General features: G+C 31.2%; 2 protein-coding genes across 3 annotated transcripts in view; one reads left to right on the forward strand and one right to left on the reverse strand.

Moving 5' to 3' along the window:
* Positions 1-1,447, forward strand: LOC115874383 (vesicle transport protein SFT2A). 2 transcript variants are annotated; one of them, XM_030889530.1, is made up of 4 exons: positions 1-292; positions 398-480; positions 590-877; positions 933-1,447. In XM_030889530.1, the coding sequence occupies exons 2-4, from the start codon at positions 406-408 to the stop codon at positions 1,059-1,061; spliced, it is 492 nt and encodes a 163-aa protein (XP_030745390.1). In that variant the 5' UTR covers positions 1-292; positions 398-405; the 3' UTR covers positions 1,062-1,447. The 2 variants fall into 2 exon arrangements, with proteins under 2 accessions (XP_030745390.1, XP_030745391.1); XM_030889531.1 differs by having other exon boundaries at positions 25-258; positions 396-480.
* The window catches only part of LOC115874382 (H(+)/Cl(-) exchange transporter 7), a 56,831-nt gene continuing 30,790 nt past the window's right edge, over positions 1,374-27,414 (reverse strand). Inside the window, exons 12-15 of the mRNA XM_030889529.1 lie at positions 21,153-21,311; positions 21,005-21,088; positions 20,257-20,337; positions 1,374-1,650 (exon numbers count right to left, since the gene is read on the reverse strand). Coding sequence (XP_030745389.1) covers positions 1,549-1,650; positions 20,257-20,337; positions 21,005-21,088; positions 21,153-21,311 — 426 coding nt within the window. The 3' untranslated portion in view covers positions 1,374-1,548. The remainder of the gene's footprint in view (positions 1,651-20,256; positions 20,338-21,004; positions 21,089-21,152; positions 21,312-27,414) is intronic.

Here is a 27,414-nt window from a genome sequence, read left to right on the forward strand (position 1 = left end):
TGGGTAACCATTGCCCAGCTCTAATGCAAACGTTGTTCTTTGGATTCTGTAATCAAAATCAAAATATTGTCATATTGTTTGAGTTTTCTACATGTTTTCTAAAAAAGTGACAACTTGTTGCACTTTTTGATTTTAGTGCTTTCAGAAAAGTTTTTCTTTTAGAATTCTGGTGGTTTTTAGTATATCGTATATTAAGTCAACTATTTTTGATTCATAAGCAATACATATTTTGATTTACTTCTTTGGTCGGGGAAAAAAGGTAAATAGTTTAAATCATTCGTAAATTTTTTAGGTAGGTATAAATAAATGTCTTATCTCTAGTCATAAATAAAATACAAATACCCATTACCACACATTTTTCCTATAAATTTCGTTTTTATGTATATTTTTATTTTAGCCATTTTGATGAACATGGACAAATTAAAACGATTTTTAAGTGGAAACGACACTCCAGATGAAGAAAGTGGTATAATGTCTCAGGTAAAAAATCTTTTCTATAGAAATACATTTTAGTTTATTGCCAAAAAACTTATTATTGCGCACAAAATTACAATGGTATGTATTTATACAACTAAAACTTATTTTTCAGTTAAATGATGCTTCAACTTTAAGTTGGTCAACTCGTATTAAAGGTTTTATAGCCTGTTTTATAATAGGAGTACTTTTGTCGTTATTGGGTTCCTTTGCCTTATTTCTCTCCCAGGGGATCAAAACTTTTGCAGTATTTTATACATTAGGAAATGTAATTTCATTACTAAGTACCTGTTTTCTTATGGGACCAGTAAATCAATTACAAAAAATGTTTCACTCCACCAGAGCTATTGCAACCTGTTTGGTAATAGCAAGTATAGTAATGACTTTAGTTGCAGCATTAGAGGTATTTTAAATATAATATATTTTTAAATGTTACTAAAAGACATTATTCATTTTAGTGGCATAAAGCAGGTTTGGCTCTTTTGTTCATAATAATTCAGTCCTTATCAATGACTTGGTACTCTTTGTCATACATACCATATGCTCGAGATGCTGTAAAAAAAACTGTAATGACTTGTATTGCCTGAAGAACAAAAAAAAAAGAACCAAGCGTTCCTATATTTGGCGGCATTTAATTTATTTTGTAAAAATTGTATAATGTAATAGAATAATTATAATGGTTTTGTTATAAGCACACTGTTTCTTTTATATAAATAGTTAAGTACTTATAGGGATATTTATATTGTCAACAAAGTCTTGAAAGTATTTTTATATAAATCTTACATACTGTGTACAATTTTAGAGACTTTAGTTTTTGATATAATTATAAGAACATTTAAAACTTATAGCAGAGTTTATACTATATGATATATACTTAATGTTTTTATAAAAACTACAAATTTTTGGTTTTAAAGTTTTATTACTTTTTAACAATTTTATAAACTCAATATATAAAATAAACTGTATTTCAGATATAATTGTAAGAAGTCATTTATCAATAATAAATTTAACTTATAAATACTGTAAAAATATATTTATGTGAATGCATAAAATGTTGAAAACTTAACTCCAACATTAAATTTCTTTGGATATTAACAACTCTTCCACACCTAATCTTCCTTGATGTTTCCATACTCTATATCTGGCTAAATCTTTTCTTGTTATCATTCCTATTACCTGAAAAATATAAAATACAGACAAATATATAAAACTGAATGGGCTTGTTTCACATTTTTTTAACCAATCGAAAGTACAAGTAAAAAATAATAGATCTACAAAAAATTAGAATTTTATATGCACGTTTAGTACCTCAAAAACACCTACAAGCATTTATTGCGCAAGAGTAGTCTCTATGTACGAATATCCACGTCTATAACTTTCGTTCATTCCCGCATCTCGTATTCATGTGTCTTAAAAGATCGGTTGACATCAGCATTTTATTCAAATATTGCTAAAACCTGATTCATTAATATTGTAAGAAAAGTTGTAAACATTTCTGAACCGCAGAAATTAAAAAAAGTACACATTATTGTTTGTTAACAGAGGTGATCCTATTAATATAAGTTACCTACTTTCATATTGGCTAACCCATTGGTTTTTTGAGGGGCGCCACGACAGCAACTAAAATACTTAAAAACACTAATCAAAACAAATAGTAACGAATATCCAGTTCAATAATTAATCGGTACTGTCAATTTCCACATTAACACATCAGCTATTACCACACCACATAGGGAAGAATATCTGACAAAACATTATAAACACTATACTATATCCTAGATGTATCCTATTATAGTTTACTGAAATTATGCTCAAAAAAATCCTTAGCACGAAAGCTTTGGGATAGTTTTGATTTCTTCTATTCTAAAAGTTTTTTGAGTGCTCTATCCGAAACTGGGATTTGCGAATTCATTTTCGTGGAAGAATATTAAACAAAATTAAATAAAAAAATATAAATCAGATTTGTTCGTGGCATTTTTATAACTCAAAAGTTAACAACTTTTTGTAAATAATCCTTCTTTCTATAATTCTCGTTTTTATAAATTTCTAAACAAACTGTTTTGGGTCAAGAGCCAGCAAAATTAACAGTTTTAGACTGACCGCTCAAAATTGCACTTTTTCTACTATCCACACCCTTTATTTGTTATCAATGGCTGATATGCCCTAAAGTTATATGCGGCAAATATTCATTCGCAAGAAGCTGAAGAGGATCCTGATGATATCCTTATTATCAAAAAAAAAACTTTTGTTGCGGTTGCTAAAAATGTTTGCCTCATTAATTAAATTAATTTATTAATACTAGTGGGAAAGATATCAATCTTTTGGTGGTTTTGATTGTTCCGGCTTGAATATGTAGTAATACACTGAAAATGGTAGCAAAATCGTAGAATTTTCTCATTAGAGCCATCACACAAAAAACAATTTCTCACAAAGAAATGCATCTCAAACATTGACTGAACCTCATTTTTTCAGCCGACAAAACTGTCTGATCATAATACTGATTCTGCACTAAATATGTAATTGTTTGTGAAAAAGAAAGGAAAATTTTCTTAAATTCTTAATAATAAAATATAATAAAAAAATAATGCAACTGCTTGCAATTAAATACTGTTATGTTTTCAAAGATCACTTATACCAGAACAAGACTGCCGAAGTTGGAATTCTATTTCTTATGCTCTATATACCGAGTGCGTCTCAGAAGTTTCTCCCCCTATAATTTGTTTATTTTTAACACAGCCCTGGCACTATAGATTAAAATTTAAAATACGATTTTTTTAAGCGAAAATGTCAAAAGTTGACATATGATATGCTATTCTACTCAGAATGTCATTTTCTTTTGGAATAAAGTAGAAATATACCGAGGGTGCATTTAAAAATCAAAAGTTTTAGTCATTTCTGGTCAAACAGGAAGTGACTAAAAACCATTGAATACGTCAATCAAACCTAATATATGTCATATACTAACATACAAAATTCGTTTTTTTTTATCTAAAAAAATATAAAAATTATAGGAGTGAGTCACTTTCGAGACCGGTGTAGAATAAACAACAATCGCAGACTAAGATTGAACGAAGAGAAGAATTTTGAAGTATCTTTAAGTGAAAATTTATTGTTAAAGTAGCATAAATATGCTTAGTTTGTAGTTGTAGGACTGAAGGAAAAAGAGAGTATAATAACTGTTAAGGATGGGGGGGCGCCAGATAGGGTACTCGCCCGGTCTCAATATTTTCCTTCCGCCGGCCATGCCTCGCGAGCCGCCACTGCTTTACCATATAGGTAGGATTTGAACAACAGAAAATAGAATAGAAATTAAAAAGTTAATTATATGGCTTTCTCGGAGATACGAGTGATATTTGAATGGCCAAGAATAGGTACCATGGCCATCGGCTGGTCGGATATAGTGCGTAATAGATGCGGCCTGTCAGATCTAACGATTTTTTACGTTTTACCAATTAGAAAATATTGTTTTCAGAAGTGTTAAAATATCGCAGTTAACTAAAAAGCGAAGTTCCTATTCATGAGCTTATTAAATGTTCTAATATTAAATAATGCATTTAAAATATTCTTGGATTTTCCGTTAATAAATACTGGTGTAGTAAATGGAGTAAGTAATATTTCTTCAAAGCCATATCGAGCGAAAATGACAAAAGAACCACGATATGCGGAGACAAAACTGAATAGAATACTGAAGCAATTTGGCCCGTCTGGCCGTCACAGAGTGTTGCATCAGATATAAAAATTATAAATAAACACATTATATCAATAAAGGACAAAAATAGTATTGTTCCTAAGAATTGAAAGCAAATGATTTATTTATGTTAAACTTATTTATATATGTATGTCGTAGTCTCATAGTGTATTCCGTCTTTTCATGAAGAACCTAGTCACTTAATGAAAAAAACTAACCTAATAACATAACTAAACTGCTAACGTAACCGACGCTTCATGAAGTGACCTAGGATGTTCATGAAAAGACGGAATACACTATGTGACTACGATATACAGGGTGCTACAAAATTCGAGGTACGAGCATTGGTATCTCGGTAACCGCAATAGATACGAACATGGCTAAATTGGGGCAAAGTTGCGCTTTGGGATGTTCACCAAGATGCCATAAAAAAAGTTTTAAAAATGTCAAGGATTGCTGAGTTTTTTGGAAAAAACAGATTTTTTTGAAAATTAATTTTATTTTTTCCTGTCGTTACTTTTAAGAAAATCAAAAAACTAATTGCACATTCTCATAGCCACTTTATTAGGGCTATCTGATAGTATTTTTAGATTTTCAAATTAGCTAATAATTTGTGAGATACAGAGGCCAACTTAATTTTTTTAAATACGGACCTGCATTTTTTATTTCCGGTTTTGAAAGAACTCGGTCCCCTGAGTACAATGATATGCCACACTTTATACTTGTTTTTGTTTTGGGTACCTTAACAACAAAAAAAAACTATTTAATTATTATTTAAAATAATTTCAAGTCCGACTCTGTTTTCTTGATTTATTTAATCTGATTATATTCATCAGAACAATATTGATCAGCGCTAATTAACATTGAATAAGGAAAATCGAGCCAATTGGAAGATTCAAATAAATTATATCCAGGTCAGCAATTTAAAGATATTATTTTTAACTTTTTTTATTGTGAATTTGAAATCTCGGTGTGCGATCTAATAATATGCGTAATATTCATCGTAGTTATTATAAATAAATCAACTTCTACAAACTAGTTTATAATGCCCTACATGTTCGAATGGGTTATAGCACAGAATATCTAGCTACGCAACTGAAAAATACTCGAAATGAAAGAGCAAAAATTGCACAAATAAAATACTAGATGGCGCGACAATATCATAATCAGAATATAATTGGAAATTTTCATTTTTCGGTTTTAGATCGACGGCACGTCGACGGCCTTGAAGCTCGGCTAGAAATGCACAGTTGCCAGATTCAAAAAGAGTTTAATTGGCATCCCATTCTTTTTCTGGTGTATAATAATTTCTTTCTATTCTTCGTTTCTTGTCAGATACACTTACATTAATTATTCGTTTGGCTTTTAAAATAGTTTTAAGTTTAAGTATATTATTAGAAAACATATGCTCACAAAATACATTTTTAATATATGTAATACACTACTTTATTATGTTAACTAAGAAAATAACTTTAATTACCTTTAAAATTAATAATATACAGGGCGATTGATAGTGATATTTATTAATGCTGAAACGTTAGTAATGAAATATACGTTAAATAATAATGGAAATAATTTATTAAAATGCAGTTTAAAAAATGTTAATTGACTAAAAAAATACTATAATAACAAATTTCTTCTGTTTGCCACGTTATTTATATAGACCTAGGTAGATTTTAAAAATTGACACAGATACAATTAATAATATATTAGTTAGGCATAAAAGTTGCTGTCACGACATCGTACAATAAATTAAAATTCGTAAAATAAATTAAAATTATTAATTAAACAAATCTTTATAAAGAAACTCAAGTATACCAAATTTTGGCCCAGTCGAACTACAGGAAATGATATCATAATATTGTACTATATTATGGTACCACTCGATATGCTAATAATGCAATGTCACGGAAGATCCGTAGTATACCAAATTTAAGCACAATCGAACGCCAGGAAATGGTATCGTAATATGGTACTATAGGTAGGTACTAGTAGGTACCACTTTTTATATGCATCATAGTACCGTCATCGAAGATATGTAGTATACCAAGTTTAAGCCCAATCGAACGCCAGGAAATGGTATCGTAATATGGTATTTGGAATACACATTATGCTACCCCTTGATATTCTTTATGGTACCATAATATTGGAATGTCATCAAAAATACGCAAGTATAATCAAATATGAGCCCAATCGAACGTCAGGAAGTGGTATCATAACATGGGACTTTAGAAGGTACCACTTTATATGCATTATAGTATCATCATATTACAGTGTCACCGAACATACGTAACATACAAAGTTTAAGACCAATCGAACGCCAGGAAATGGTATCGTAATATGGTACTACATTATGGTACCTCTTGATGTACTTCATGGTACCATAATATTGCAATGTCATCAAAAATACGCAAGTATAATCAAATATGAGCCCAATCGAACGTCAGAAAGTGGTATCGTAATATGGTACTATATTAAGGTACTACTTTATATGCATCATAGTACCATCATATTACAATATCACCGAAGATACTTACTATACCAAAAATAAGTCCAATCGAACGCCAGGAAATTCAATTACAATCAAACGTCACAATGTGATTGTAATTCAGCTCAGAAGATTTAACTCCAACTAACATGGCAAGTTAAATACTTAAACGTTTGAAAAAAGAGCTCTGATCTATTTTAATATGTTTAAATGATGTAGCAAATTTGAAGGTAGGCTTTATAAGGAAGTATTACAATATGAATTATACAATGGCAACACTGCATAAAATTCTTTTAAATTTCCTTTGTAGAAAACTGGTTTCTTTTAAATTTATCGCCCTCTATTCTGTAGTAGCGAAACTACCGCATCAAAATATCTGATTTGGAGACAGGCTTTAAAAGTCTGTCTCCTTTTGATACCTACGATTTTATACGTGTAACGAGGCTTCTGTTGCGTAGCTAGATATTCTGTGGTTATAGTCTGTCTAGTATATTAAGAGCCTGGCTACATAAAAAACCTTATCATCGTTACATGGCTAATTTTTTGTGTGAAGTATCCTTTTGTGTAGCCATTATGAAATAGTCATGTCTGCCAGCGCGATTCCGGGGCTTAGAGCGGGGGCGGCCAATCGAAAAGGTGAAATTTTGACACTAAAAGTACCGTATGATCGAGAAAAAACGGCGTCAGCGATGGCTATGGAATGAAGATCGCTGTCATTTTATATGTAAATTTATATGGGAAATGTCATTGATGTTCATTTCCCAGCCAACTGGACGCCGTTTTTTTTCGATCATACGGTATTATAAGGTACACGAGTTATAATTGCGAAAATAGCTTTTATTTATTATTAAGAAACGTGGAAAATTGTTGGCAGACATTTTTCTGGTCGCTAAAATGCCGACAGACAACGCGAAAGGGGCATGAAATTTTAAAAATTATCTCAAAAATTATTAAAAAATGAAATTTGAAAAATAAAAAATAAATATGGCATACATGCATGCCGATTGATGGAATGTCATATTTATTACTTTTAAAAGCCGTATGCAAAAGGGCAGACAAAAATATCGTGGCTAAATCAGCTGCAGACAGTTATCAAAAGCGTGATATTACTCTAGCGCTTTCAGAACGCTCGGCACCTCATCCATTTAAGTATAGATAAATCATGTATACGATTACATTATAAATATATTTTTTTATTATTTCAAAACAGATATCATACATTTACTATTCTGTCTCACCAATTTGTATCTGACTCATCGTACTGCAGATCCCCGCTCTCGCAAACGAGTCTTCCTTTGAGTCGATATCTGCACCGTAAAATTTTTGTAGATTAAAGGTATTATTTTTCAATTGATAACGCGGCCAGCGTTTCCTGAAAACGCTTATACAGGGTGAGTCTTAAGTAAGTGAAAATACTTTTAAGGGTGATATATTTCGACCCCAGGAACACGTCTGAGTTTTTTTTTTCGCAAAAAAAGATGTAGGAAATCGTGCATTATTTTAAATTTTCCTGTATAATTTAGAAAACTTTTTAGAACTGCCTGTTTACCGCACCTATCATGCTTACGACTTTACTCTATGTTTCCAAGAAAATCCTGTATCGGTATTTCGCCACTGCACTGCAAGAAAATCTACAAAATAAAATAATTATTTTTTGTAAACACTTCTGCGTTAAACCTAAAAGGACGCTGCTTGTCAGAAGTTATGGCAAAGAATATTATAGTTAACACAATAGAAAACCCATCCCGTGTAAATTTTTTGGAACCAAAAAGGAGCCCGGCTTTTTGAGCCGGGATCCATCGAGGCGCAGCAACGTTAAAAAGCGATTCCTTGCTTGTCTATGTTGCCAAATCGTACGCCAAATGCTACCGGTACACGCGGCGGCACGACGGCGATTATCAAAGCCTTCCGTATTCCCCCGCAACTCGTTTTGAAGGCTTCGTGGTGTGCTCATTTTTTATATTATCATAAATAAAAATCTAATTAATTAAAAATAATATCTATACCTTTAGATTTTATATCAAAATATAAATAATAAATATCGGAAAAAGAATAATAATAATATAAATATAACAGGAAAATAATCTATTTTTCTTTTTTTTAAATGACTATTTTATTTTATAGATTTTGTCACAGTGCTAGTGGGGAAATACCCAGAAATATAAATATTAAAATTAAATTAATTAATAATATACGTTTGCTTAAGAAAATCTCAGGGTGATTCTAAAACATTTCAAAAGCCTTAAATTTTATTTCAATAGTTGCAAATTAGTAATATTATTTTTAATGTATTTTTGGTATTTTAATATACCGGATGTTAATCAAAAGTGGCTTACTCTAGATTGAAATTTACAACTTTTACATTACATTTACATTTTTTTTAAACAAAAATGTCAAAAGTTGATATATGATATGTCATTCTATGTATATAGAGTGTCATTTTCTATCGAATATAGCAGAAAAATACCGAGGGTACCATTTAAAAATCAAAAGTTGTAGTTATTTCCCGTGAAACAGAAAAAAAAACTTTTTACAGAAAAAAAATTATGGGGTAGACAGACTTTTCCTAATTGTGCCATCCAAAGAAATTTCCAAAGTCCAAAAGATGTTTATTTTTTCGAATATTGAAATATTTTAATGAATATAAAGAACTAAAACATTTGGTTCGTAAAACAAAAAGCAAAATTTTAGCGAAAAGTGCTATTTCGTTTTGGTTATGTAGTAAGGAAGAAACATGCTACCCACACAAACTTTTTTTAATAAATCATTTAATCACCACTAATATCTTCAAATTTTGCAGATGGGAAGAAGTTAAAAAAGATCACAAACCAAAACTAAAAAATTTAAAAAATAAGTAGAATTTTAGCATATCTACCCTACAGAAATAAGAATTTTACTAGTTCATTTGAGCCCGTAAATGAGATATTTTAGGGCCTTTTTTGTAACGGTTCTGTTTTATAATCTAGATATATATGCCTCATCTGGGGATGAAAAACAATTCATCCCAAGAAAATTGATTTTAGTTACTTGTTGCAAAAATTGCTTTTTTACTATTTACACTATTCTGCCAAATCTTGTTTATTATGAAAAATTAGATTGTCTTATAGTGGTGACAATTTGAAAACGAACAGTATTTAATCTTGCCTCTACCGATGATAGTATGAAAATTTGGCGAAACAAGTCAATTTACATATTATATACAAGGGGGACAATTTTTGAAGCATTTGTTGTTGTGTTACTTTGAACCCCTTGACCCCCAGAGCACCTACCCCAAAAATTTTAAATAACAACCCCTATTTCTTTTACCATTTTTGTGTGTCTTATGGAATTCTACATAAACTGCATTATTTTTTTGAGAATTTTATAAGGAACACAAAAATGGTAAAAGAAATAGGGGTTGGCATTTAAAATTTTAGGGGTAGGTGCCCTGGGGGTCAAAGGGTTGAAAGTAGCACGACAACAAATGCTTCAAAAATTGTCCCCCTTGATATGTAAATTGACGTATTTCGCCAAATTTTCATGCTATCATCGGTAGAGGTAATATTAAATACTGTTCGTTTTCAAATTGTCACCCTGTATGTGAATTGTTTAGTAAAATAAAATTACTGATTATGATACCATAAATTTTAGAATAGTTTCGTTTTTAGATAGCTAACTTAACTGGTGACTTGTTGTCTTATGTGAATAATGTACAGTATTAGCAATTTATTTTGTCCCCCACTTTTGACAGGCAATAACTTTTCTATTTTTGGATAGAACATTCATTAAAAAGCAAATTTTAGGATTTTTAGTCAAGTTTTGTAGTTTATTATAATCAATAATGTAATAAGTTGCTAAATGTCACCGTTATTGGTATAAACTTTATTAATGGGACACCCTGTATGTTTGAAGTGTATTTATATAGTAAACACACATGCCCTTTCTTTTAACAGTTTTATCGAAATTCGAAAAAATTATAAACCAATGTGTAATTTGTTTCAAGTTCGGTAGGTATGTAGTTGGACATATTAGTTTTATACATAATTATGTCTACTATTTGACACATTTTTATACATTTTATGTCAGTAAGGAAGGGTATGTGTGAACAATATTGAAATCGGAAAAAATTGGTATTATAAATTGGTATTATAAATTGCTATACACTTCTAATATACAGGTTGTTACATTTAAAAAACAATATATTGTTTATACCAGTATCAGACTCAACTTTTCACAGCGTAAGACCACATAACATGTACTTAATAAACATAACATGTACCAAATAAACATGACTAGTAACCTTATAATTTATTTTATAAATTAATATTCTATCTCCAAAAATAAAAAAGTTATTGTCAGATTAAAATGGGAGAAAATAAAATGATAACACGCGCTGTACTTAATGTCCTATTTTTGTTTTATGGATTTTTGGTGTTTCTCATTTATAAGTAGAGATACAAAGATGCGGTTTCCACATCATTGCTGCTTTCTTATGTCCTAGCCCTCTTGGTTCCAGGAATACAGGGAATTTTAAAATGTTGTATTTTTGGATCTCCTTCATATCTCGGTTATCATATAACTTATCGAGTATTTGAAAAGTTGTTGTTTCCCGTAAATCTTTTGATAAAGAAATAAATGGGCGTAGTAAAAATTAGTAAACTAGTTCTTCACTGGGAGCTGTCATTTTCGAAATACGACTCAAACTTGTTTTTTTTTAAGGAATACCGTATTATCACCTGTCTTATTCACATAAGACAACAAGTATTTTATTTAATCAGATAATTATGCTTTCCATCGTGTTATCTTAATAAACTGCCCTGAAAATGAACTTGTGGGACTTTTACATAACATGCTGTCAATCAGAGTTACAGAAATTGTTGATGTATAATTTTACGCACAGAATTACTACGCAATTAACACGCAATTTTGTGGAATAATTTTACGCACTGAAACTAGCGTGGAATAACCAAAATTTGAAGTCGAATAAATTATTCGTTTGTGTTGATTACCCAATTCAAACAAGCGGCATATGTTAAAAAGTTAAATAATGCATTTTTAGCTTATTTATAAAAATCAATATAGAGTACCTAATTATATCTTTAGAAAGCCCATAGCAAGACAAATCAAATGAAAAAATAATAAAACGCTAAATAGTGAAACCTCATCTTTGTACCTCTATACTCATAAATGAGAAACCCTGTAAAACACACGAAAATGGGACACCCTGTACATAACTATAAATATCAAAATGAAAAGTACTTAAATGTTTTTCTCCTCTATATGTCAATACATTTAATACTTCGTTTGATTTAACTAATTTTTAGATTGGTTAATCATTTAATTGATTTAACTAATTTTTAGATTCGACAAATTTTTATTTTGTTTCTTTGTAAAAATGAGTTTGTTATCTATTAAAATATGTTTAGTTTTAGTATTTTTATTTCAAGTTAACCTGTATCGTATTTCCAAAAAAAAGTCCAAAGATTAATGCCAAATTCAATATAATGTTCTAACTAAATAGATCTCTTCTAAAATGAGTTATTGGTAACGCCGCGTCTCGTTCACGAGGGTTTCCGCACGAAATATTAAAGTTTACGTGTGCATTGATGTCTTTTGGCCGGTTCAAGCCGTCCCATTTACGTGGGTTATCTATTCGTAGTAGAATTATCTTTGGTTATGGTTACGGTAATACAAATTTGCCTAATACAAGCAAAAAAATACAAAGAATAAAGAAAAAAACTATTTAAAATATTTAAATTCAACTATTCGAGAACACTTTACTTTTTTAAAACAGATACGTCTACAAGAAACCGTTGACGTTCTGTTAAAATGACATTTTTAACTTGATATGTAAACTTTAAAATTAATAATTACGACCTGATAACAATTACTTAATAAGGTAAAACCAAAAAGCCCCAAACTTTCTGTATGATTATTTTTAAATTTTACGTATGTTATGTTTATTTATCTTGTATCTATTGTTCTTTAAAATCAAAGAAGCGATTGCCATACATTACTAACATCTACAGATGCATGAGCAATACATTTATTTTTATTAGATTGAATTAAAAAAGCCTCTTTTATTTTTCTTTTAGAGGCTATCGCTTCTTTCATTATAATTTTGGCGTTATTAAAATTTATTCTGTGTCCCAAGAATGCTGACAAATCTTAGATTTGTGAAAATCTCCCTTTCTTAAATAATCTTTATGTTCTTTAATTCTGACATTTAAGGGTCTAGATATTTCACCAATGTAAAATTTATCGCATTCACAGGGTATTTGGTATATTACATTTTTTGTTTGTTGTTCTGTATTGATTGGTTTAGTATGTGATAAAATGGATCTAAGTGTATTTTGTGTTTTGAAAGATGTTCGTATGTTATATTGTTTTCCTATCCTTCTTATTTTTCCGAAACGCCTCGTGTGTATGGAATTGTAAGTTGTATATATATTGTGTATTGTTATCATTGTGTCTATGATTTGGGGCTTGTATTTCGTTTAATGTTTTGTCAATAAAATATGGTGGATAGTCGTTTTTGATTAATGTATTTTTTATGTGGTTTATATCTCTATTTAGTGAAATGTCGTCTGTACATATTATTTTTGCCCTATCATATAAACTTTTTATAACACCTTTTTTTACACTTATACTGTGATTAGATGTGAAATTTAAGTATCTATCTGTGTTTGTGGGTTTTCTGTAAACATCTAAAATTAGTTTATTTTGAAACTTTGACACTAAAACATCAAGAAATGGCACAAACGATTACCTCTCTCTACTTCTAAAGTAAATTTTATGGTAGGTTCGCGAGAATTTATATAATTCAAAAAAATGTCTATTTCAGAAACGTTATGTTGCCATATTGCAAAAATATCATCAACATAACGCAGCCATATTACAGGCTTTTTTGAAAAACTATTTATTGTATTATTTTCAAAATCTTCCATAAAAATATTACTTAACAAAGGAGAAAGAGGTGATCCCATTGCCATACCGAAATCTTGTTGAAAAAATCATTATTTAATTGGAAATAAGTAGTTTTAACACAAAGTGTCAATAATTCCAAAATACTATCTATGTTTAATTTTGTTCTATCTATTAAATGTGTATCTTGTTCTAATCTATCCCTAACTATTTTAAGTGATTTATCTACCGGCACATTAGTGAAAAGACTAACAACATCAAAACTAACCATTAAACTGTTAGGTGTTATATTAATTTTTGAGATTTTTTCTATAAAATGTGGTGTGTTTTTAATGTATGAATTGGTGTTATTTGCAATCGCATTTAACATGTCTAGTAAAAATTTTGCTAACGGATGGCATGGAGAATTTATACTACTGACTATAGGTCTAAAAGGTATACCCTGTTTGTGTATTTTCGGTAAACCGTATAAATGAGGTGGTTTACTGTAATGGGGTGTTAATAATGTTCGTTGTAAGTCTGTTAATATATGTTTGTATTTGTATAAAGTTCTGTATATTTTTCTTTCAATAGTTAGCGTTGGGTATTTTGAAAGTTTTGTGTAACTATCGTTATTTATAAGATCTGTAATTACTATTATTTATTTACTCGATGGCTATGACACTAAAATAATGGATGCAAGTACAGAAAAAAAACAGGTATCTCACAAAATTATTTAAAAATAAATCAATTTCTTTTTAAATTTTCAAACTTATTTTTATATTTCTTACGTTATATTTGGAAAACGGTAAAAAGAAAATGTTTCTTTTGTCGAGATCTACCAGCTATGAAAATATTTGCACTTATTCAAAATTCACCCTGTAGAGTAATATCGCGTTTTTTATAACTGTCTACCGTTGATTGAGCCACGATTTTTTCGTCTGGCTTTTTGCATACGGCTTTTTAAATAAATAAACATGACATTCCACCAATCGACATGCATGTATGACATGACTTTTTTTGTCAAATTCCATGCCTCTTTCGGGTTGTCTGCCGGCATTTTAGCCACGAGAAAAATGCCTGTCAATAGTTTTACACGTTTCGTAATAATAAATAAAAGCTATTTTCGCAATTATAACATGTGTACCTTATAAGATTTTTAGTGTCAAAATTTCACCCTTTCGATTGGCCGCCCCCGCTTTAAGCCCCGGGATCGCGCTGGCAGACATGACTATTTCATAATGGCTACACAAAAGGATACTTCACACAAAAAATTAGCCATGTAATGATGATAAGGTTTTTTATGTAGCCAGCTCTCCGTCTATTACCACCCTCCCTATTGCACAAATTTATATTTCGTTCAATTTTATTTGTAGCTCTTTGAATTTTCTTCTTATACTTTCGAAAGCATTTTGTACTCTTTATTATAAATGTTGAGATGTATTGATTTCACTTTTACAAATGACGTGAAGTAATGTATTCATTTGTATATTATTTTTCATTATTTTATTGCATTTGATTTTCCATATTTAATGTTTTACCCCGTGTCATTGTTAAATTTGAAAGCTTCTCAATATTGTAACGATGAATAGATTAAATATTTAAAAAAACAGAGCCGGACTTGAAATTAGTTTAAATATCTAAATTGTGTTCAAATGTCCGAAACAAAAAAAAATATTAAGTGTGGCATATCATTGTACTCAGGAGACCGAGTTCTTTCAAAATCTGAAATAAAAAATACAGGTCCGTACTTAAAAAAATTAAGTTGGCCTCTGTATCTCACAAATTATCAGCTAATTTAAAAATCTAAAAATACTATCAGATAGCCCTTATAAAGTGTCTATGAGAATGTGCAATTAGTTTTTTGATTTTCTTAAAAGTAACGACAGGAAAAATTAAAATTTATTTTCAAAAAAATTCATTTTTTCCAAAAAACTCAGCAATCCTTTAAATTTTTAAAACCTTTTTGATGGCATCTTGGTGAACATCCCAAAGCGCAACTTTACCCCAATTTAACCATGTTCGTATCTATTACGGTTACCGAGATACCAATGCTCGTACCCCGAATTTGTAGCACCCTGTATACATAAAATACATAAATATTTAATTTTTTAACTCTATTTCTTGATATTTGTATTAGTACAGGGTATTGAATTAGTTCTATAGTAAAAATATAGTCTAATGGGCCCTGTTTGAAAAACATTAAATTAAATATAATATTTAACTTATTAATTCGCCGATGAAAATACGTAAAGGCATATCTAGAATTTTGACGAAATTTAGATAGATCCGCCAATGCACATAAATTTAAATGTTCTTCAAGTTGTGACGTTAAGGCGTATCTCTAAAACGCACTGTTCGCTTATGGAAAATAAAAAGTTAAGGGCGTTTTGTTAACCGCATAACGTAAAGGCGTATCTGAAATAATGTGCTAAAAAAACCTTTATAGTACATTTATCAATAATTTTTATCGTTTGTCTTATTAATCTTGCCTTGAGTTAAATAACCTCCAAAAATGAATCTCCCAGTTTTAATACTCCGAGACTTATGTTTAAAATAGTAGAGTCATTTTTCTTAAAATCGCTCTCCTGAAACATCGTTAAAAACGAGTTACGCCTTTACGTATTTTCAACGGCGAATTATATTGATTAAATTACTTTTTTTACTAAAAAACTAATTTAATCAACAAATAACAAGTGGTTGTAGAAAAACATTAAATATGATTTTTTTATTTTTTAACATCGAAACTCGAAGGTATAATAAAAAAACTATACTAAAACCACAGTGAACATATAATCTTATATGTTCTCTGTGGTATATACAGGGTGTCCAAGACTGAGCGTGCATTAGAAGTTTCTAGAGAACTACAATATCTAGATCGGAGATTTTTTGCACATCATTGTTTCACAACGAGATCTATCAATTAAAAATATTTTCAATATGAAAGAAAGAAAGAAAGAAATTGCTTTATTGTCATAAAAAAATTTTACAATTTTGTTGACAAAGCTTAAAAAAAAAGAATATAAAAAACATACAAAACTTCACTTAACAATAGAAAAACATATAAAACTAACAGCAAACATACAAAACTAAAACAATACTTTATACAATTATAGAAATTGGACGAAAAACTGTCAATAATTTGTATATAGCCTAAAGGTCACGGAAGATGCCAGTATATGAAGCACAAGTGGGGAATATCAGACGATGCTAGCTGTGATTGCGGGCACCAACAACAAACAACATTTCATATTGTCACAGAATGCCCCTTGCGAAAATTTCCGGGAACAATGTCTGACATACATGAAGCTTCCGAGGAGGCAGTTGACTGGATGAAGAAGGCTATAGGAAGGCACTAGACATCCACCTTTAACCCACCACAGTCACTTCATCAAATTTTATTTTATTTCGTAATTTTTATATGTACATATATTTTTTGTTTTTATATTGTATTGTTCTTGTTTGGACTTCATGTTTGATGACAACACGTGTGTGTGTGTGGTTGTGTGTATGTTTTGTTATTGTTTATATTGTGAATAGTATCCTTTGCTGCCATACGAAATATATAATATATTAGAGAGATATCGGAAAACCGAATAGCGTCATCCAGTATTTACGCGTACCTTATCATGGTTACGATATGCGCGAGTCAATTTTTAACGCAACACCCGCTAATAACGTTACCGCCTGACGAAATTTGCGGATCAATTGCACCAAGCCCTCTTTCTAAATAACCTCTAATAACTTTTAAAAATTGCTTAACTGGGCATGTGCGGTTATTTGACAACCGGAGCCGGCCGGCGAGATCTTTTATTTTAGGCAGAGTTTTAGGTTATGTTTGAATTGTTTTGAATTATTGCTTTAGTTTTATTAAGTACTTGATATTAAAATAGCTGGGTTTAGTTTTAATTAAATAAATATGGCCCAAAATATGGATTCCACCTCTTCCAATACTAAAGAACCTATAAAGAGTCTTAGGTTTACAGCAGATGACGACTTAGCCCGTCTAAGAGAATTTGTTGCTTGTTGCCCTAAACCCACTGGCAGACGTTGAACATTAAAGCACTGGAAATAAGCACTTTAGTCCTTTAGTTTTAAAATACCTAGTAAACAAAACAATTTCAAAGTTAGCTTAAGTTTAAATAGCGGACGCGACGCGATCAGAATTCTTTCCGATCCGATAACTATAAATGAAGAGAGTTAATACCACCTCACGTAAAGGAAATAACACCTGACCTTATCTGGCCATATCATATTATGACACTGTGTTCAAAAAGCTGTATGTTATCGATCATTTCCAGGCCAACTTTGCGTTGTTTTTTTTCGATCATACGGTAATATTATTAATAATATCAACTATTAGATATCACTAAAGAGCGAAAATACGAGATATATTTTTATAAATACACTTTTTAAACTCTTAAGGCAGGCAGTATTTATAATATAGGAAATTCAAATAATTCGTTTTCTGACAGATGGAAATAAATTGTTTGACCGTTTGACACTTAATGTCAAAGGAAGCTTGGATTTATTTTAGGTATAGGAACATGTATAGTTAAAAAGTAACAAATTGAAAAACCGTTTCATTAGTGAAATAAAAAAGTAGGTTTCCATTTGAAAAAAATTATTTATGATAATTTTTTAATCACTCGATTCCATGACAGCTACCGCCATTATTATATGACATTTGAACAATTTAATTGTTGAAATAGATAGCCACATGTCTTCTCTTTATGTCACAGTGGCTGCGGTAATCACTAAATTTGACTTTTAGGCTATACAAAATTTTTTGACAGGTACATAGTCTTTTTCGTCCAAAAATTTTAAATAATTTTTTTTCTCAAAAACGGTTAACGTTAGTGTTTAACATCAATACTCATAGAATTTTACAGAGAATTTAAGGATGTAATAAAAAATGGGGGCACCCATTTGAAATTTTAACGAAGCATCTATTATAAGTAATATCCAAAAACATACAATATCAACAACAAATATCGTGGAACAAGCCTATTATTTATATTGATTTTTTTAAATATCTATTTGAGTTCAAATGATCCGGCAACACTGAACACTGATAATATTTTAGATAGATGGAGCAAATGCCTTTATGTAAAAATCTAAATTTTCATAAAAATCCTGTCACCAGTTCTCCATAAACGTCTAACCTACCGTGGCCGTGAATCACCCTGTATACCGGGTGCGTCTCAAATGTGGCTCACCCCTATAACTTTTTTATTTTTTTTAGATAAAAAACGAGATTTGGTATGTTAGTATACAACATAAATTAGGATTGATTGGACGTATTCAATTGTTTTTGGTCACTTCCCGTTTCACCGGAAAAGACTACAACTTTTGATTTTTAAATCACCCTCCTTATCCTCACCATAAGCACCCTCGGTATTTTTTTTACTTTATATTAAGATATAATGTCAACTTATGACATTTTCTCATATGGTTTATTTGAAATTGTAACATGCGGTTCATAACGACAATTTGACTCGAAATACCAAGTTTTATGAAATACCAAGTGTGTGGTAACAAATTATTAGTAAAAAATGCCTTTTTTAAATATCCCGATGAGCCATCTTCGTTCCATTTCCGCGAGAAAAGGACATGAAAAACATTGAGCGACATATCATATGTAATTCTATTCAGAGTGTCATTTTCTATCAAATAAAGTAAAAAATATCGAGGGTGCCATTTAAAAATCAAAAGTTGTAGTCATTTCCGGTGAAACAGGGAGTGACTAAAAACAATTGAATACGTCAATCCTAATTTATGTCATATACTAATATACCAAATCTCGTTTATCTGAGAAAATAAAAATGTTGTATGGTGAGCCACTTTTGAGACGCACCCGGTATTAATGTATATACGGTATGCTTTTATACATTCCGTATATGTATACGGCCCCTAGCACAATCCCATTGGTCAGATTTGAATTTTAAACCAATTAAACTCCGAGTGCCATACGCGAGTATGGAATGTACGACAGTGCCATGCGCACTTCGGAATGTACCTGGTAATTATGATAGCAGCAGAAAGTAACGCCTAGCTATAGCTAATCTTGCAAGAGTAGCTGTGGCTCCGTGACTGAGGCCATCGCTTCGTGAACGAGAGGTCCGTGGTTCAAATCTTACGCCGGACTATAACTTTTTTATTTTTTTTACAACTGTTTTTATTTTTAAAAAAAAAAGCTGTAAATATTTAATAGCAATCAAAATACGGATTGCGTTGGTTTCACTCTTTTTGGTGGGGTTAGATTGATTATTTGGTGGAGTTAGTTGCGATGGTTAAGATGGTTATTTGGTGGGGTTGGTTTGGTTTTGGTTGGGATGCTCTATAACAAAGCGTTAATAGTAATGTCTAAAATATACCTTTTCTGCTGCAGCATAACTACTAGGTAAATTCCGTAAGTACAAATGGCACTGGAGCACTATGGAGTTTAATTGGTTTAAAATTCAAATCTGACCAATGAGATTGTGCTAGGTGCCGTATACATGTACGGAATGTATAAATGCATACGGTATACACATTTATAAATGATCGTTGTTTGTCAATATAATTCAAAAGTAAGTTTTTTCTGTCAATTTTTAGATGTCCGTGTCGAAATTGTTCCTTTTCTCGTTGTGGATAAACTTATAACTTCCCCACGATCACTAATATCATCCACAATACCACGTTAAAACGATCGTGAAAATAAAAAAAATCTATATAATCTTACTTCATTTGTGTCATTAACTATGGGCAAGTGTCTCAATCCAAGGCCTCTGAAGAGTCGGAATGTTCTTGATAGTGACGTAGACTGCAAAAAAAAACATTTTTTTTGAATGTCAGCTATATTTTTATAACGTGTTTGCTTTCATGAGTTTTCCGTCACTAAAGAGAAAACTTATCTGTTTTTAAGAAACAACAACATGCATTATAAAGTAGAATTTTATACTTTTTATTAATTATATGTTCAAAAAAATTAAAAATGCCAGTAACTATGAAAAGAAACATTAAAAAATACGTTATAAAAAATATCCATCTAATGAATGATGTTACTTATAATAATAATTGCAGTTGAAGAGTGTCTGGTACAAACAGGTTAAGAGCCATTTAAAAAAACTGCTTTGTTGCATAAAAATATCCTAAATGCCGTAGGACGTTTCCTCAAAACATCCCATCTTAACTGACGAAGACGTAAAATACTTGCATTAGTATACTTAAATAATATGTACAGAAGACGATATTAGATGCATCCCTCCTTAGAAATTTCGTTCCGGGCTGCATCTTGAACATTTCTGTTGCTGTAGTCTGGACGATTATAGTCGTATAAACATAGTTTTGACTCAATTAATTCGACAAAGTTAGAAATGTAAAAAAACAGTATCATAAGACGCTGAACTGACGCTTCCGGCCTGAATGCCTCGACGCGACGCTCGGCACTCTCAGTCTGAATGTACCTTGAATCAGAAATTCATACATACGTGTAAAACTGTATAAGGAGAAGGGTTCATAAATGGTCTTAAATCAATAAAGTATGTTTTTTCTTCTTCTGTCAAGGAGATTTCCTGAAATATAAATAAAATGCTAAATAAAACTACATACTATACAATTGAATACCTAAAAACTTACACTTATTTCGAGATATCTAGGATACTGATCCCTAAATACTTCTGCTGTGGTATGTTCCCATTCATCACTAATTTCATTAAATAATTTTTTATTTAATATAACTAGCAATTGTGATCGAAGTATTAAACCTCTAATTCTTCCATATGTTGTTACTTCTTTCTACATAACATAAAAAATAAGCATAGATAATACATTACTCCAATAGCAGATTATATAATATTTTAAGTCTAAAACGGCCTCTACACTACCCGCAAAGTAAGCCGAAGTAGGTCAAGGTTGAATAGTAAAGAAGGTTATTTCGTGCTAACTTTGTCTCGTCTCGGCCCATTTTTATTAGACGAGAAAATACGAAATAACTTCACACAAATAATCTCCTTCACTCTTCGAATTTGACCTACTTCGGTTACTTTGCGGGTACTGTACAGACAGTTTAAAATTAATTATTATACAGGATGTCCCAATATTCCGCGGACATAGAACTACTACGTATTTTTGCAATCAAAATAAGTCCACTGGACACAGTAGGGTCCTTGAACGTGTCGGGTATAATTTAAATATTTATACATTTTTACCTAAAACATATATGTACAGGGTGTCCCACTAAGAATAGCTCTCGGCTGTATCTCCGAAAGTATTAGCCGTAGCGGCTGCGGAAAAAAATATTTCTAACTAAAGAGGCTATGGAAAATTGCTGGAAATTATTTTCAAGTTTGTAGAACGACCGCTAAGGGGCGCAACTGCAACAAAAAATAAGCAAATGGAGTTTTTACACAATTTTGCCTAGATAAGGTGTACTATAAGTAACAGCTTCATAATCTTCAGGAAATTTTGAATATTTTTTGTTAGTCATTTTCCCCTATCTACCAAAATAAAGTGGTGGGGGGAGGTCAGATCTGTTTTTATTTGAATATTAATAACTCTGGACTGGATGATCGGAATCCAACAAGCGAGAGCTCGTTTAAAAGAACGTTTCTTACTCTATATTGCACCATATAAACAATAATAATAAGCTTTTGGACGTAGACGCTAGGGGGCGTTGTCTTACAATTTAAGAAACATTGCGCGTTTTTGCAAAAAAATGAAATGCAATAGTAAATGTAATTTTAGCTGATAGTAAAGAGTAGTAAAAGCTTAAAAAGTCAGCGAAAACCGCATCTTGATATCTTCTTTCCAACCGAAGATATTAGCAAAATTATAATAAATACGAAAAAATAAGCCCTTAATTACCTTATTTTTACAACACGGTATCAGTAGCCCTCTTGATTATGGCCATTCTAACCTAAAAATAAGATAGAAACAGTTAGTTTATTTTAAAATCGACGATATACCCGAATATCATAATATCAGATGTATTGATATCTAATAATTAAGATAATAATAGTGAACAAGAAACGATGATTCAGTGAAGTCATGGTAGGCTTTGGAAAAAAGTTGCTTTTGCTTGTAAATCAAAACCTTATTATTATTATTTTTATGGTATAATATAGAGTAAGAAACGCTCTTTTAAACGAGCCCTCGTTTGTTGGATTCTGATCATCCAATCCGGAGTTATTAACATTTAAATAAAGATAGATCTAACCTTCCCTCGCCACTTTATTTTACCAGATAGGGGAAACTGGTCCTAACGAAAAAAATCCAAAATTTACTGAAGATTATGAAGCTATTATTTATAGTACCCATTATCTAGGCAAAATTCTGTAAAAAATCTATTTTCTTATTTTCCATAGCAGTTGTGCCACCTAGCGGCCGTTTTACAAACTTGAAAATAATTTCCAGCAATTTCTCATAGCCCCTTTAGTTATAAATATTTTTTTTTCGTAAGCCCTACGGCTAATACTTTCCGAGATACAGTCGAGAGCTATTCTTAGCCGGACACCGGGTATATGTAAAATCAGTTTGTACAAATTCCATCTGGAAAGTACTTAAATTAATGATTGAAATTCATTGAAATTCGCTTGGCGCGAAAACGAGGCGTGACGTCAAAGATGTTAACATTATCGGCTCACAGTGGACGCATTCCATTTAAATAAAGCGTTGCACTTTGTTTAGAATTATGACAGAACCAGTGTTGCCAGAATTGCAGGATTTCCTTCAATATGAACAATACAGTCAAATCTCGTCGATTGAAGGGCCATTTTTTAAGAATTTTTATCCAAAAAGAAGACAATATGAAGGTTTCTGGCAGCTTTGCACAATAAAAATTGTTAAAATATTAGGCGTATTTATTGTTATATCCTACATCTATTTTTTCACTTTAACGGTGTTTAATTAACGATGAAGTTAAAAGCAATTCAAAAAGTCCACAGTTCGAAAGATTTTAACATTTAACAAAAAAATAATAGATACATTTTTATCTTTCAACACATCTTATTACACACATACCATAACTAAACCAAAATTCTTGACGTTGAAAAGAAATAAATAGGTAAACGGAAAACATAAATATCTAATAAGTCAGCTGATTATGGCGTCTTGATTAATTATTTTAGATTCGCAGCCATTGTAAGAAATGAATTTTTTGAGACATACTTTATAATACTGCTGTCGAGTATCTATCACAGCATTTTTGATCATGTTATTTTTTAATAAAAAAATATATAAATACATCAGTGTATCAAAATTACCAGAAATAAGTTTTTAAAAATGTTCTTCTTATTTTTTAATAAAAAAATATATAAATACATCAGTGTATCAAAATTACCAGAAATAAGTTTTTAAAAATGTTCTTCTTATTATAAAATAAGTAAAATACACGAAATTTGGTGATTTTTTACAAGATTTGGATTTTTTTGTGAAGTTGAAGGAATATGAAAGGTTTTTAACGCTCTGTTGAAGAAATTCGCTCGAAAATATTTGACAACACTGCTCTTCTCTATTTAGAAGAGCAGACTTTATTACAGACGCATACGTCAAGTATATTCTGTGGCCTGTGGCATATGCGTCAAACGAACGTCAATCTCATCAATCTGCAATTTGTAAATCGTCGAGATCTAAATAAAAGTCGATGAAATTCGATAAAAATAATCCATAAAGAAGGCAAATAACAGTTAAAATAGGTAAAAAAGTTTTAACGATGGTATTGATAATTATATCAATTAATATTAATTAATGGTATTTTATTACAGGTTATGGAAGAGAAATACGTATAGGTAGATAGAATCAGATAGAATAGTGAATGTGAAATTTCTAGATAAAATATTAACAGGTAGTATTGTATTTAAAGGTATGAATTGAGATAATTAAATGCTAATTATTTATTTAACCTATAGTTTTCTTTAAATATATTCATATACTTACTGTTAATGTTAAAAATATTCATGGCATATGAATAAGGGCAAAAACATTCAGGAAATTATTATTTAATAGAAAATAAGAGGGATTTTATGTAAACCTTTTTTATTTGACGTTTTCATACGTAATAATCTGTTTGAGTTTAAAAGAATTTTACAGAATCTATTTTGTTAGTTTAAAAAAACAATGAACATGAAACGGATGAAACAGTAGAAACCACCGGCGCCGAACACCAGTCCAATTTTATGATTAAAAATGCTTGTTCAGTGACGAAGTATAACTTTATAAAATCAATCAAAACACATATAGCAGGACTATTTTTATTCACATAGGCCTGTTGACAAGTGGTAAACATAAATCGTGTACCTACTTATACCTATTTACTTTTGCTCCTCTAATTTTGGCAGAAGTAAACAAAACATTCTGTGAAAAATAATAAGCGATCATCGTCGAATCTACTTTCCGTAGATTGTCTGTGCTTTATTATAATCCGGTTCTGTCATAATTCTAACAAACTGAAACACCCAGTGATATCGAAATAAATTTGAAAAATATCTAAATAAATTAGAAATTATTTAGATGTCAAATGTCATTGGGAAGAGCTTATTAAAATTTAAATGGAATGCGTTCGCTGTGAGCCGATAATTTTAACATCTTTGACGTCACGCCTCGTTTTCGCGCCAAACGAATTTCAATAAATTTCAATCATTAATTTAAGTACTTTTCAGATGGAATTTGCATAAACTAATTTTACATATATATGTGTTAGGTAAAAATGTATTAGAAATCATATTTAAATTATACTATTTATTATATTAATCCCCCTAATATAATTAGGGGGATAAGGGATCGGACTCAACAAATTTAACATCAAGCGATCTAAAAGTCAACCTCACCTGCACGAGGGGGTAGATTAAAACTACCCTGGTATCCCCTGCTAGATAACAGACGAGGCTCTGGCGACCGAGTAAGGGGCGGGATAACCCCACAACCATATCAGAGAAATTGCGGAAATGCATTTCCCACAAAACTCGCCAACACGCAAGGCAAGCGCGGCGTTTTAATGCCAAAACCCTCCACTAAATATGAAATATCACAAACTAAAATAAATATACCCCAGGTGACGATACGATACGTCCAAAATCTCACACTGATAACATATCAGTCTGTCTCATGGATTCTGGGGGAGACAAGCTCGCGACATCCAAAACAACACGGAAGCGAAAATGCTCTCGAGTTTTCAAAATCGCCACATACAACGTTAGAAGCTTATCAACGGAGGAGAAACTATTGGAACTCCAAGAAGTATTAGATAAAGTTAATTGGGACTTTATTGGAATGAGCGAAATTAGAAGACGAGGCGAAGCATGGACTACACTCAAGCCAGGACACATTCTCTACCATATAGGCGAAACGGACAACTCAATAGGTGGTGTAGGCTTCTTGATAAATAAAAAGCATGCTTCAGATATTTTAAGCATCGCAAGCGTTTCCAAGCGCGTAGCATACGTAATATTCCGCCTAAACAGTAGACTTACAATGAAAATTATCCAAGCCTATGCACCAACATGTACAGCCGAAGAAGACGAAATAGACCAATTTTACGAGGACATCGATAGGGCAATTACAGTTCCTGGATGTAGTCAAACCTTTCTTATAGGAGATTTTAATGCCAAGGTTTCGAAACGAATGGATGAAGCTGAGGAAATGATGGGTCCATTTGGAATGGGAGTCAGAAACAATAGAGGCAGTACTTTGATCAACTTTCTCTCGCAACATCGACTATACTTAATGAATAGCTTCTTCAAGAGAAAAAAGAACACAGAAGATGGACTTGGATAAGCCCGGATGAACAAACAAGAAACGAAATTGACTTCATCATTTCGAATAAGAAAGAAGTAGTAACAGACGTGACGGTGCTGAATAGTTGTACAATAGGACGCGACCACAGAATGGTTAGAGCGACGGTTAGGATAGACTTGAAAAGAGAAAGGTCAAAGATGGTTCGACAAAACAAAAATACTAAATGGAACCCCCCTAACAGTGACTCCAACTATGCAGATTCCGTTACAGCTTTCCTGGAAGAACGGACCTTAAACAGTCAACACGATATTGAAAATATAAGTAGCAATATTGTTGAAGCCATTAAAGAAGCGGAAGTACAACACTGCCAACAAATTAATAACCAACAACAAAAACTCACCCAAAATACAAAGAATATGATATCTTTGGTGAAAAGAAATGTTAAACAAAATAACAGAAACTCTGAAGACCTGAGACAATTGAACAAAACAATATCTAAAGAAATCAGAAAGGACGTAAGAAAATTTAATACAGATAATATAAGGCGAACTATAGAAGAGAATAAAAGTATGAAGGTGTTGCGGGAAAACTATCAAATGGAAAGAGAGAGATCTTTAAACTAAAAGACAACCAAGGGTCGTAACAAGAAATAGAGAAAGGCTGTTGAAAATAACAGAAAACTTTTACACTGAACTATACACAAGTAATCACCAACAAACATACAACAGTCAACAACGTCTGTGCAAAAAGATAGTTAACCAGGGATCAGAGGATATACCGGAAATAACTACAGAAGATATCAGAAAGTCTTTAAAAGAAATGAAAAATAAGAAAGCCCCGGGCGAGGACGGCATAGTGATTGAGGCTGTAAAACTCGGAGGAAGAACACTATTAAAATGGATTAAAGACTTATTTAATCTATGCCTTGAAAAAGGAATAATCCCGTCTCAATGGAACAACGCCATAACGATACTTCTCCATAAAATTTGTCACTTGTATAAGCTGTTTACCAAAATCATTGCCAAACGTCTCGAACGTAAACTAGATTTCTATCAACCAAGAGAACAGGCAGGCTTTAGGAAATGTTATGGAACAAACGATCATCTTCAAGTAATTAAAGTCCTGATAGAAAAATCTGTGGAATACAACAGGCCCGTGACATTGGTGT

This window comes from Sitophilus oryzae, unplaced genomic scaffold (genome assembly GCF_002938485.1).
Source record: "Sitophilus oryzae breed Bouriz unplaced genomic scaffold, Soryzae_2.0 scaffold_1274_pilon_pilon, whole genome shotgun sequence".
NCBI classification, from domain to species: Eukaryota; Metazoa; Arthropoda; class Insecta; order Coleoptera; family Curculionidae; genus Sitophilus; species Sitophilus oryzae.

Bases quoted from the DNA above. Each gene is read 5' to 3' on its own strand.
- LOC115874383 (XM_030889530.1), top strand. From the start codon at position 406: ATGAACATGGACAAATTAAAACGATTTTTAAGTGGAAACGACACTCCA. The intron at 481-589 runs GTAAAAAATCTT...CTTATTTTTCAG, and splicing joins AAAGTGGTATAATGTCTCAG to TTAAATGATGCTTCAACTTT. The intron at 878-932 runs GTATTTTAAATA...TATTCATTTTAG, and splicing joins CTTTAGTTGCAGCATTAGAG to TGGCATAAAGCAGGTTTGGC.